The sequence below is a fragment of the Ctenopharyngodon idella genome, chromosome 23, assembly GCF_019924925.1.
Source record: "Ctenopharyngodon idella isolate HZGC_01 chromosome 23, HZGC01, whole genome shotgun sequence".
Classification (NCBI taxonomy): domain Eukaryota; kingdom Metazoa; phylum Chordata; class Actinopteri; order Cypriniformes; family Xenocyprididae; genus Ctenopharyngodon; species Ctenopharyngodon idella.
Window position 1 is genome coordinate 10229485 of NC_067242.1, and position 13846 is coordinate 10243330.

The following is a 13846-nucleotide window of genomic DNA, read 5'->3' on the forward strand; positions in this document are numbered from 1 at the left end:
TATATATATATATATATATATATATATATATATATATACATATAGTAGTGGTATTCTTGTTGTTAATAATATCATAATAAAAATATATTATAAATAATAATAAAAAAAAATCTGTAAAAATAGGGCACAATATACAGTATTAATTTGACAGAATTTTCCGTATTTATTTATTTTTTTACAGATTTTTTTTACCTGTATTTTGAATTTTGAACTTCATTGCATTGTGTTTTAGGATTAACGGAAATGTCCGTAAAATTACTGGATAAGGTCCTGGTAATTTTCTGCCAGTACATTATCCATATTTGTTGGTTTTTTTTTTTTTTACTCGGGGACCCTTAAACATAAACAATGCAAAGTTAACCTTCATGTTCTGTTGAGACTTACATCTGTTTGATGTCGACCTAAAAAAAGAGTTCTCTCAAAACAAACGGGCTAATTTATGGTTTTAAAAGCCCAAAGGCACTTGCAGCAGCCCCACACTCGCTCACACAGAAAAAAATCAGTGCTGGTCATCAAACACACACACACACACACATCCACCCACACACACAGTACCTGATCAACTGTTCTTACCAATAGTGAAGCTGAAGCCATCAATGCTGAAAGTGGCACTCCGGCATTTTTTAAATCCTTGTTTTTTGGAGCTTAGCTCTGACATCTTCTCCAGTTGACTCCGTCCGTCTGCGAGGGGAGAGAAACTCTGGAAACAGACTCCTCAGGTGGGAAAGCGTGCTCTGAGCAGGGACGTCAAAGATCAGAGAGGATCATTAGAAAGGAAGTCACAGGGTTGGCATCTCCTGCAGGGACCACATCCCATCTGTAAAAATCCCTCTTGAGCTCATCATACAGGTCTGTTTCTCTGTTGCCTGCCTTTCTTACACTGTAAAGAGAATAAACACACAGATGGGAGATGTTTCTCTCTCGCTCTCTCTCTCCCTCTCGCTCACACTGTGACCCTTCCCACTGCTAAACTGTGCTTGATTACAGGCTCTCTCTCTCTCTCTCTCTCATTCACTGTCACACTCACTCGTCCATTTACTTGAGCACTAAGCATATATGCATTCACTGATCTGAGACAGTGATACACACTGATGTTTATTCTTGGACGCTTTCGTGTGCCTTCTTCAAACCTGTGTGGTTACTGTACATGTGGGTGTGTGTGTGTGTACAAGTGAACGTGTGTCATGTGCCATTGCAAAAGGGCAACCTTTTTATGATGTTTAAACAAAACACTCTGTCAGAACTGCTGGCTGGATGAGATTAAAGGAAGGTTATAGAAGGCCGTGGTGTCAAAACTAAACAAATATACACTCAGAATCCATACAGGAGCCACTCTTTTTCGTTTATGAAAAATTTGTCATCTTTTACCCTCATGTCGTTCCAATAACTTTTTTCTTCTGTGGAACACAAATGAAGATATTATGAAAAATGTTTCAGATGTAAACATCTTAGACAATTCTTGGAAGCTCAGTTTCACCCGTCATTGTGTTTTGAAAGCAAGAATGCAAATTATAGTGCAGCATAAGCAGGCACTATAGCGGGCATTACTGTAAACTGTCTTCTACGGTCAGTTTTCTCTTTCTGACCAACTACTATGTTAGCAGAGCTATTTTGCAGAGCAAAATTAGTTTGTAAAATTGTTAACATATTTATACTACCTAAATAATAACACATTTGGGGCCAGATTTACTCACAGCTTGCGCCACTCTTTTGACTGCTGTCTAGGGTTGGGAATCGTGAGAAATTTTCCGGTTCCGGTTCCGGTTCTGCCTAACGATTCTGGTTCCAGTTCCATTAAAATAATTAAACAACTAATAAAAAATAGTAGTTAGGGAAAAATGCACAATACTCGACTCAAACAGTCCTTTTTGTGTTTATTATTCTTGTAAAATGACTGTTAATCTCAACAAATTCGCTAACACTTTACAATAAGGTTCATTAGTTAACATAAGTTAACTACATTAACATGAACTAATAATGAACTGCATTTCTACAGCATTTATTAATCTTTGTTAATGTTAATTTCAACATTTACTAATACATTATTAAAATCAAGAGTTGTATTTGTTAACATTAGTTAATGCACTGTGAAGTAACATGAACAAACTATGAACGGCTGTATTTTTATTAACTAACATTAACAAAGATTAACAAATACAGTAACAAATGCATCACTCATGGTTTGTTCATAAATGAACCTTATTGTAACGTGTTACCTCAAATTAGATAAGATGCTTGAACACACATGTAAGATTCAGACAGGTGAAACAATATTTTTGTGAGTTGGATTCATAAAGACTTGTTTCTGAAAGAATGATTCAGTGATAGACACATTTTTAACAGTAAATTTGTTGCCACCTAGTGGCGTAACAATGCAATCGATACAGTCGTTATTTGAAGTCCAGTTACTTTCAGAAGGTAATTTATTATACACAAACATCAGCGTTTCTATCTGAATAAGCTTTTGTATACCATAATTGGAATAGGCCTATTTGTCACACAGAAATAATGATACTGTGTGTTTGAAAAGATTGTTTGTGAAGCTGTTTATATCTACACATGACAACTCTCTTTAGATCAACTGCAGCGCGAACGCAGATTTGAATGTCGCGATTTGATTTTGTTCAAATGTTTAATATACACGGGCGAATCGTTGTCATTTAGGAATTAGATCATGTGGGTGATGAAATCGAGAATGTGATCTTTTAAAGATTAATCGTGCAGCTTTGGGCACCTCTCTCTCAATCTCTCTCTCTCTCTCTCTGCATTGTAATCTGACGTATATGAGTAGCGCGAGGGCTTTTCAGTGCATTCATTGCTATAATATTCATGATGTGAGATGTCTCTATTAAAGGATAAGCTCCACGCACTTCGCCCACCCATCACACCAGAACCGTTTTCGGAACCGAAACTTAGAAATCTTGCACAGTTCCAGTTCTTTTTAAAAAACACTACCGTTTCCGGATGAGAACCGGTTCTCAGTTCCCAACCCTACTGCCTTACTAAAGATGCGCAGTGAAAAATTAGCACTGAAAAGGTGTGGATACAGTTATTTTTGCGGTTGACCTTGCATTTGTAGGAGTTTCCCTTTCAGACGCAAAATTTATGAGAGTAGAATTTTTAAATGAATCTCGCAAGGTGATTTACTAAGGTTTGCGCTAGTCAATTTACTGGTATTTGCGCCATTATTTAACATCCCAAAAAAGCATGTCTTAAACCAGACGCTAATTTGCACTGCTCGTTAGATTGCGTTGGTAATTATGGAAATGATTCGGCTGCGTCTGTGTTCTTTAATTTGCATGTCGTCAGTAGATTATAGGGGTGTGCCCGAATACTAAATCTGTATTCGGAAAGGCACGGGAAAAAAAAAAAAACACAGTCTACGCTACGGCGCCCCGAAAGGGACATGGTTAGTCGTTTGCTAGCAGGAGCCTGTTACTTTGTAGTACAACAGATTTCACTTACCACGTAAAGAGAGTAAGGAGAGATGGCTAATGGTGAATGGTTTGCAGTTCCTAAGCGTCACTGACAAATATCAAATCTTGTGAAATGTGTAATAAGTAGCTGACACTCCCTAGTACACACACAGCGAATCTCGAAAGTGAAAGTAAAAGCGTGCACGCATTCAAAAGCGATTTCAATACTCTGCATATTAACAGCAGCTTCCTGATGCTGGCAAAATTATTTACATTATAATTACCCAACTATATAATTGCGAGAGAAAGCATATATATAAAAAGAAATATATTTTTTCCTCCCATCTCATGTGTTTTCCCTTTAGGGGCTCCGTAGTACACGTTATTTCCTTTTTGAATATGGTATTCAGCTTCGGGCACATCCCTAGTAGATTACATGCAAAACTTTCCACTCCCATCAGCACTTTTTTGGAATTGCGCACTCGTGCTAATTTGCCCTGTTTAGTGAATCTGGCCCCTGGTTTAAAGGATTAGTTCACTTCAGAATTAAAATTTCCTGATAATTTACTCACCCCCATGTCATCCAAGATGTTAATGTCTTTCTTTCTTCATTTAAAAAGAAATTAAGGTTTTTGAGGAAAACATTCCAGGATTTTTCTCCATATAGTGGACTTCAACAGTTACCAACGGGCTGAAGGTCAAAACTGCAGTTTCACTGCACCTTCAAAGGGCCCTACACAATCCCAAACGAGGAATAAAGGTCTTATCTAGCTAAACAATCGGTCATTTTCAAAAAAAAAAAAACGTTTTAACCGCAAATGCTCATCTTGCACTAGCTCTGCGATGCGCCACGCATTACGTAATCATGTTGGAAAGGACGCGCGTAACGTAGGCGTAAGTACCGCGGTAGGGCAAAAAACTTAATCTCATTCTGTCCTCCAACTTCAAAATCACCTGACATCGTTTTTTGTAAAGGGCGTTTGACTTAGTCTTTGCACGTTCGCATTGTAGACACTGGATCGGTATTTCCGTCTACGGCACGCGTGACCTTTCCAACGTGATTATGTAATGCATGATGCATCGCAGAGCTAGTGCAAGATGAGCATTTGTGGTTAAAAAGTATATTTTTTTTAGAAAATGACCGATCGTTTCGCTAGATAAGACCCTTTTTCCTCGGCTGGAATCATGTAGAGCCCTTTTGAAGCTGCATTGAAACTACAAATTGGACCTTCAACCCATTGGTCCCTGTTGAAGTTCACTATATGGAGAAAAATACTGGAATGTTTTCCTCAAAAACCTTAATTTCTTTTTGACTCAAGAAAGAAAGACATAAACATCTTGGATGACATGGTAGTGAGTAAATTTTAATTCTGAAGTGACCTAATCCTTTAATGGTACAGATATTTGAATGTGACTATATGTTTGTTTCCTCCACAGTAACAACATGAAGTATTCAACAGGACGGTGCATTTAGTATGTGCTAATAATAGCCAAGAAGTAATGTCTGTATTTGTGTACTAGTATGTTTCTAGTCCACTTACTGCTGACAACATCTAACATTGTACCAAAAGCAAACTTATTTGATCCAGTTGCATACATTTCTTATCATCTCTTTCAAAGCGGCTCTTTTAAACAGGACTTTGAGCTCATTTGAGTGATGTAACCATTCACTGGTGTTATGTTACAACCCTGTGGCACTTCAATTCACTCAGTGATTAGACATCGTGATCTGAAAACAGCACGTACACAAACTCAAGCATCAGCCATTCTTTCTTTTTCTCTATTTAAAGTCTTGAATTACATCCTCAAGGGACATTTACTTTCATAAATGCATCTAATATCTGGAGATCAAGTATTAGCCCTGTAGCTTTTGGTACTGTAGATCTGATTGTACAATCCAGATATTAAATCTGGTAAACAAGTAAATTAGTTATTAGCCACTGTCATAAATAAATTTAAAATTATAACAAATTCTAAAAGCTTCTAACACTTTCGGATAGAGATCCCATATGAATTTACTGCATAACAGTTATATAAAAATAAAAAATAATAACAATTTTGGCAGAAACTGTTGTTTCCATGGTATTTTGTGTGTGTGTGTGTGGGGGGGGGGGGGTGTTCAACAATAACAAAAATATGCACAAAAATGTCTCCATCCACAGCATGTTCCCCAACGCAACAGGTGAAATAAAAACTTAATAAATAAATTTCTGTCGTGGTGTATGAGAGTGGACCATTTCACCTGAAGGCTAGGAGCCGATTTTGGTGTCACTTAGCAACCACTAAAATATGTGTCCTTTATATTTGAGTCTTATTGCTGTGATCTGTTTTCACTAGGATTCTGTACGGTGTCAGCAGATGTCGGATCTAAATCAGATGAGCAAGTTTAAGTGAAAATGAATGTTGTCTAGATATATGTTCTCGTAAAGAAGAGGTGAAGGGGTTGTGCCATGTGTCTTGTGTTCATGTGTTGGATCATGGTGATAATTAAACTGTCATATTAGTTCAATCCTATAGAGCTCTTCAGGGATGGTGACCCATTCACGCTGTATTAAAACATATAGCACCTGCTAAAAAGCTGTATGGTTGTATGTGCGACACTCCCACATGACTGCAATGTGATCTCACGCACACAGTGGGCCATTCCCATTCAGCTGTGTTTTTGAGCACCTGTTTTCCAAATCCCCCCTCACCCACCTGCAGAGAAAACAGAGACCAAAGTACTGCGTGATTACCCAGAAACACCTGCTGTAAACCTGCTGAGATTAAAATCTGAGAGTGATGATTCTGCATCTAGCTCTCTCTCTCTCTTCCTCACAAAACTCACACTTCTTCACCTGATGTGTGTGTTTACACCCCTGCACTATTTATAGATATAGATTTACACACACACACGTGTGAAAATTGAGCCACACCTTTAATTCAAAAGAGTCACAGAGAGACAAATAGTTGAATGCAGTTATTGTGCGGTCATTATTAAAGGGAAAGTTCACAAAAAAATGAAAATGAAAATTTTAAAGACAAAAAAAAGTGCATCCATCCACCGTAAAAGTAATCCATACGGCTCCGGGGTGTTATATAAAGTCCGCCCAAGTGAAGCGATGGGTTTTTGTAAGAAAAATATCCATATTTATAACTTTATAATCTAAATTGTCTGCACACTGAAAGACACGCAATTAGACCAAGGTGAAAAAGTGTCTTAAAAACAGACCAAAAAACAATGGGAATAACGCCGCTGGATCGCGGGTCGGCATCGTTTACGGTTGGAACTACGACGGTATCTGATCATCTTCGAACCTCCAACTTTCGTTCTTGATTAATGAAAACATTCTTGGCAAATGGTTTCGCCTGTCTTGCGCCGGTCCAAGAATTTCATCTGTTTTTAAGACACTTTTCACTTTTCTGCACATTTTTCACGATCAGATACAGTCGTATTTCCGACCGTAAACGATGCTGACCCACGATCTGGCTGTGTTATTCCCATTGCTCTTTGGTCTGTTTTTAAGACACTTTTCACTTTTTTGCACATGTTAAAGTAATTTTTGTGATAGACCCTTGCCTTGGTCTAACTGCATGTCTTTCAGTGTGCGGATAGTTTTGGTTTTTTGGTGGATCAAACTTTTCTTGATTTACGCACCTGAGAACCTTTTGGAGGGCATACAATATCATTTTTAACTTTTTGATCTAAAATAACTAGCTTCCGGCAGACGACCGTACGCATACTGCGCAAGCCGACTTGCACCACAACAGTAACCTGTGACGTGATGTATGATGCAAGATGTAGGAGTATCATAAGCTTAGACGCCTCTCGCGATTTAAACAAAACAAATAAGCCAGGATATTTTTAAATATACCTCCAATTGTATTCATCTGAAAGAAGAAAGTCATATACATCAAAGATGGCTTGAGGGTGAGTAAATCATGGGATGATTTTCATTTTTGGGTGATTTATTCCTTTAAAGGTTTAGTTTATCCAAAAATTCTATCATTATTTACTCACTCCGCAAGACTTTTTTTTTTTTCAGCAGAACACAATCAAAAAAGTTTAGCAGAATGTTAATGCTACACTTTTCTATAAATTTAGTTACAAAAATCACAAAAAAAGAACACCACAAAAGTGCTCCACACAAATATTTAAATTATTTAATACATATAAAATATAAGTTGCGTTTTACTGGAAATCTTCCTTTCCACAGTAGTTCATACACTACATGGCTTTCTGTGAAATCTGTCAACTCAAATCTGCAGACTGGCTCTGACTTTCAGCAACTGTAGTGTCAACTTGTACAGACTAGAAAAATGGGCAAAAGTCATATAGTGTATTCCAGCCTTCAGCAACAAAATTTGGATGAGTAAATGATGACGGAATTTTTAGCTTTTAAGGTTATATATGGTGATTTCAAAATTTGTTCATAATATTCAAGGCAAACAATCATCATACCAAAACAGATGGCTACCTTAAACGGCTATATAGAAAGCAATGGTGTTTTTCTACAGAAGTACTGCTTACTCAGTTCATGGCCAGTCACAAATTCACTCAAACAATGCAACAAGTGAAATAAAAACCCAGGGTCAGCCTAGACTGACATTGACAGCATGCCAGAGAGAAAGATATAAAACTCAAGGACGTTGAGAGCAGAATGAAGCAGGTTAACTTCTCCATCTCTGAGTGGGTGTAGCAAGATAAAAGCTTGGTTTATCTGATTCTGAAAAGACCATAGTCCACAAAACCCCACCCAGGACTCTCAGCTCACAGGTTTCCATGGCAACCAAACAGCGCTCACAGGTTAAAAAACTGCCTTTTGTGGTTTCACAACATGCTACTGTATGTGCATGAAACATTTAGCACATTTACAGCTGTTAGAACCCCAGTAAGAGCTTGTGAGGTTGGTTAAATTTGGGGAGGTGATTGTGAAGTCTGGAAGAAATAAAAATCAGCAATGAGATCTCAACTGTTTCTCTTATGAAGCAATGAGATTCAATGGAAAACTTTTCCTTGAGAAAAAGGCCATAATCTCCTCTAGAGCCGTGGTTCTTAACCAGGTTTACATGTTTTTAAAATAAAAATACTAAATATAAATGTAATATATAATTCAAATAATTCTAATAAATAACACAATTAAAATGTTTTTTAAAAAATGTATAATGTATGGACCAAAATCCAAGTCAAATCATTTCACTCGGCGGCCATCTTTGAAACGCCTCTCGGGCATGCAAGTGCAGCTCATATCTCTTTTAATGGGGAAACATCAAATTCTCCAAAGCTGTTTGCCAAGCTTTCGATTAAATTTCATATTTGAAATCACCAATGAAATCTGACAACAACTGTCTCATAAATTTTGTTTCTAAACACTCGAATCATGACAAAAAACTGTATTTTTCAGGCTGGATCGAGCTAATGCGCATGCGCAATCCTAAATGCGCAGTCTCTTGCATCTCATTTCGGAGGCGCGTATCTGACTGTTTCTACAGGAACCGGAGCTTCTAACGTCCGCTGCAGTGACGCGATGATTTTACCAATCGGCGACTGGCTCTTATTTAGAAGGCGGGACTTATTCCGCCATATTGCGCGTTGCACTTTCTCCCATTCAAAACAATAAGAGTGACGCGTCTTGTGTTATTCTATAGTCTTTGACTGGACTGAGCACCACAACAAACTTGTTGCCATTAGCCAATCAGCAGTAGGGGGTGTGTCCACTCATGATGGGGGAGGAGAGAGAGTGAGCAAGAGGGAGATTTGAAGAAACACTGTAGAAAGAGAGATGGTGGAGAGACATTACAAAAGAAAAAAAGGTCAGAGGAACATCACTGGAAAAAGAAGGGTTATGAGCAGTCATTTGTTTTGCGAAGCTTTATTTTGTTTAGTTTCTGCTATGATAAAGAGACATCCCCTCTTTTGCATTGCGTGTTGTGCATTTTGGGGGCGGAGCAATGAAGGGAGGGGTTTGTTTGGGTTGATTTCAAATATCAACAGTGTTTAACAATGATTCTCAGAAATCGCTTATTGCACCTTTAATTAAGTTTTTTTTAATTATTTTTGTCATCGCCCTAGACATCACCTTTTGTATTTTAACTTGTTTGTTTTTTTAACAGCAAACTTCCAAGACGAGTTGAAAAATTATTTAAAATATATTAAAATTTATTAAAATAAAAATATTAAATATATTATAATTTAAATTATAATAATAATAATAAATGCAAAAAAAAATTTAATATATGTGACCCTGGACCACAAAACCAGTCATAAGTCGCACAGGTATATTTGTAGCAATAGCTAACAATACATTGTATCAAAATTATCGATTTTTCTTTTATGCCAAAAATCATTAGGATACTACGTAAAGATCATGTTCCATAAAGATATTTTGTAAATTTCTTACTGTAAATATATAAAAAAATATTTTTGTGAGTGGATATGCATTGTTAAGGACATTTGGACAACTTTAAAGGCGTATTTTCTCAATATTTTGATTTTTTTGCACCCTCAGATTCCAGATTTTCAAATAGTTGTATCTCGACCAAATATTGTCCTATTCTAACAATCCATACATCAATGGAAAGCTTATTTATTCAGATGATGTATAAATCTCAATTTCAAAAATTGACCCTTATGACTGTTTTTGTGGTCCAGGGTCACATATTTTAACATAAGTTATTTTAATAATCACCTTTTTGTATTTTATCTTGTACCATGAACAATTTTTGTTCTTATTGAAGAACATACAGTATGTATTTCTCTTAAACTTCAAGAATAAAGACATTATTTGCATTTAATTGTTTTCATTTATTGACAGTAGTTAAAAGAAGTTTTGTCATACAGCAGAAATACACAAGAGAAATATTTTAGTGAGGGCTTCAAATATTTTCTGGGAGAATGTTGGGCCTTGAAGTAAAAAAGGCTGAATGTAATGCTCTAGAGTTGCAGGGATCTCAATAATGACTCACATTTGTACTGTTTTGAGTCTGCAATGAAAAGTCAGAGATTCCATTATGAACTTAAGCATTTCTTATCAAACTCTTCCAAATTATCTGATATGTGCTAACCACATTCATGTTATACAGTAGCTTTCTTATTGTGCTATCTCAACAACTGTCTCATTTTTGTCAATTTGTATTTCTCTGAATGAATTCTTAGAGAAACATCTGATAAATCTGATAATTAAATGAAGCAAGTGAGAAGTCCACAGAGTCTCTGGTGCAAACTCTGAGCAAACTCTCCTCTGGGAGCTTCCTATTTAGACTTCTGAAGACCTTACATTTATCACTCTTGAAGTACTGGCGTATCACAGCTGTCTGAACTTTGAACGGCTAAATCACCTGTAAGTGCAATACAAAGTTACGTGTAAAACAATCCGCTATTCTCATTTAAGATCACAAAAAGGAGCCTGATGGAGTTTTCTGTCATACTCATGAATGTTTGAGGAGCTCCTGGGCCTTATTCAGAGGTGGAGAAAGAGAATAAGATGCTTTACGCTCCATCGGTTTCGCTCTACGTGTTCGTCTCCGATTACTCGCTCATCCCAGTGAGAGCAGCAAACACTTGTAAGAAACTCTATCGCTCCAACAACAGGCCTGATAAACCAATACACTTCTGTTACAGCTTCTGACACACTCGGCTACGCTTGTGGCATCAGATGTCTTGTTCAAGAGTTTGTATGATTGAGCTGCTAAAAGCCTCGTGTTAGGTTGAAGCAGACTATCTAGCTGGTTTAACTGCAGGTAATGAGCAGAGTGCACTGCGGAGCCTGTGATCCGTGGGTCTTTCCTGCCCACCTCAGCACTCTCAGACACCTCCACATCTCAAATGATGCAGATTTTAATGCTTCATTTAAATAGCTTTCTTACTTACGCATACAATTAATGCTGCCTTAATGTCATGTTGGAATAGTCATATTCGATTAACCCACCTGAACACCACCGCAGTGTCGAAACTACCAATGGGATTTTTACAAACTTTCAGAGTTGGGACGTTTAAGACAATTAATGTCTTTTTTATTATATTATAGCAGATGTTCAGCATTTTGTATGTTTTACCAGTTGCTAATTCTTTTTAGATGGCTCTTAAAAGCATAAATGATAACAGATAGCGCTCTCTCCAGCTGTCTTTAGCCTGAACTACCTTAAAAATGAAACTTTAACAGTCATCTGTCAAGCTACGACGATGATTAGGCATCTCTGGAGATATGTGTCAGTCTACTACAGATGTTGAACGTTTGATGCCATGATACAGAGAAAACTGAAAGTGAACATATGTATGCAAAGATTTTGGAAATTGGCGATACCTCTTCTACCCTGGAAATGAATGACTCTAAAGGCATCACATACTTCCCTACTATATAGTAGGTGAAAAACAGTATGTGACAAAAGAAATATGTCCAAATTCACAGTACTCATAAAAGAGTAGGCAAAAATGACCTACTATTGAACGTCCAACGAGATTCTGAAATGTGCATATGGACACTTTACTATCCCATGAGGCCACAGGAGACAATTTGTAAATGGCAGTGAAGCGATTCAACTAACACTGGTAGGTCACATGATAATGAATGTAGTATGTTCAGATTACATTCATACTACACACACTCATACTATATGGAACGTACTTTTTTTAGCGGTCATAAAGTAATTACTTATTTAAAATAAGTAGTCTACCTACTCGAGAGTATGCGATTTCGGACACAGCCATATTCTTTTAGAGCACAAGAAGTGAGTCAAAAGAGCCATTTAGCATGAATCTGAGCTTTCAATCCCAGTCAAGTCACCATTCATCTGTCATCAAATGATTTTCCCTCCCAAAAGGCCAATCTTGACTACTAGATTTAAAGAACACGCACACACAAACAGTCACACAGACACAGTCATGCAGACTGCCTTGGAAGTCTCAAAATCAGAATCACATCTGCAAATAGAATAGTAAGCTACTTGCTATGGCACAGTCAGTGTTTGGTAACTTGCCACAGAATATAAATAACGTCACATATTCTGAATCCAAAATGAAGCAACTGAAGCAACAAATGACTCGTATGAGGCTTTTTTTTTTAATCTAATCAAAAACATACCACGCCACCATATTCCGATTCACGAAGAAAGAAATTCTTTTTAGCTGATCAAAGACATAATGCCATAGTAGCAGTGAAGTCTTCATGAATAAATGAATCATATGACCTGAAAAAAAAAAGACTCAAAAAAAAAAAAGACTCAAGACCGTTTTGAGTCTGATGAGCCATTGAATGAACTTCATCAGAACTGAGTCAACATGTGACAAAACTGTTCTGTCCTTTTTATCTGTAAAAATGAAAGGGTTAGTTCACCCAAAAATGAAAATTCAGTCATTAATTACTCACTCTCATGTTGTTCCACGCCCGCAAGACCTTTAATCATCTTTGGAACACAAATTAAGATATTTTTGATGAAATCCGAGAGCTCTCTGACTCCTCCATAGAAAGCAATTTAATTATCACATTCAAGGTCCAGAAAAGTAGTAAAGACATTGTTAAAATAGTCCACGTGGCTACAGTGGTTCAACCTTAATTTTATGAAGCGTCAAGAATACTTTTTGAGTGCAAAAACAAAACAAAAATAACAACTTTATTCAACAAATTCGTCTCTTCCCTGTCAGTCTCCTACGCTGTTTACGTTGTAGACTCAGTGCATCGCTTATAGGTTCTACATCAGAACACCGGGTAATTATTGGCCTCATCGTGCTGCTCACATGAACAGCGTCGGCCAATAATGAGTTGGTGTTCTGACATAGAACCTGGAAGCGCTGAACATAAACTGCGTAGAAGACTGACAGGGAAGAGACAAATTGTTCTTGAATAAAATCGTTATTTTTGTTTTGTTTTTGCGCACAAAAAATATTCTCGTCGCTTCATAAAATTAAGGTTGAACCACTGTAGTCACATGGACTATTTTAACAATGTTTTTTTGTACCTTTCTGGGCCTTGAAAGTGGTAATTAAATTGCTGTCTATGGAGGAGTCAGAGAGCTCTCGTATTTCATCAAAAATATCTTAATTCATTCTTAATTTGAGCGAAGGTCTTACGGGTGTGGAACATCATGAGGGTGAGTAATTAATGGCAGAATTTTCATTTTTGGGTGAACTAACCCTTTAACACCATGTCGTCAAAAACAAGTATCATTACAAATCAGTTTGAGATAGTAATTAATAATGATATCGTAAATAATTCTTCCAATTGACCCTTCACCAGAAGTTTGATTGACAGGCGATCTAACCAATCATAACGCCGAATCCGCCATTTTGTCCGACAAAGCAGTCAGGAGTTAGAAGATTAACCTTGGCGGACTTGAACTTGAAAAATGGTGTGTACTGACGTCTTTCCGCGTTTGAAACAACATTCCTTCTCATGTTCATTCATGTTTATTTGATGCTATAAATTAATTAGTAGGAAGAGATGATCGGTTCACGA

General features: G+C 37.0%; 1 protein-coding gene across 2 annotated transcripts in view; it reads right to left on the minus strand.

The window, feature by feature from the left end:
* Window positions 1–922, minus strand: part of pde1ca (phosphodiesterase 1C, calmodulin-dependent a) — a 71945-nt gene extending 71023 nt beyond the window's left edge. Inside the window, exon 1 of one of the 2 annotated variants that reach the window (XM_051881924.1) lies at window positions 574–921. In XM_051881924.1, the coding sequence (XP_051737884.1) occupies window positions 574–658 (85 nt within the window). In that variant the 5' untranslated portion in view covers window positions 659–921. Of the gene's footprint in view, window positions 1–573 lie in introns of both variants that reach the window. The other variant, XM_051881927.1, reaches the window with a different exon arrangement.
* Between the last annotated feature and the right edge of the window lie 12924 nt (window positions 923–13846).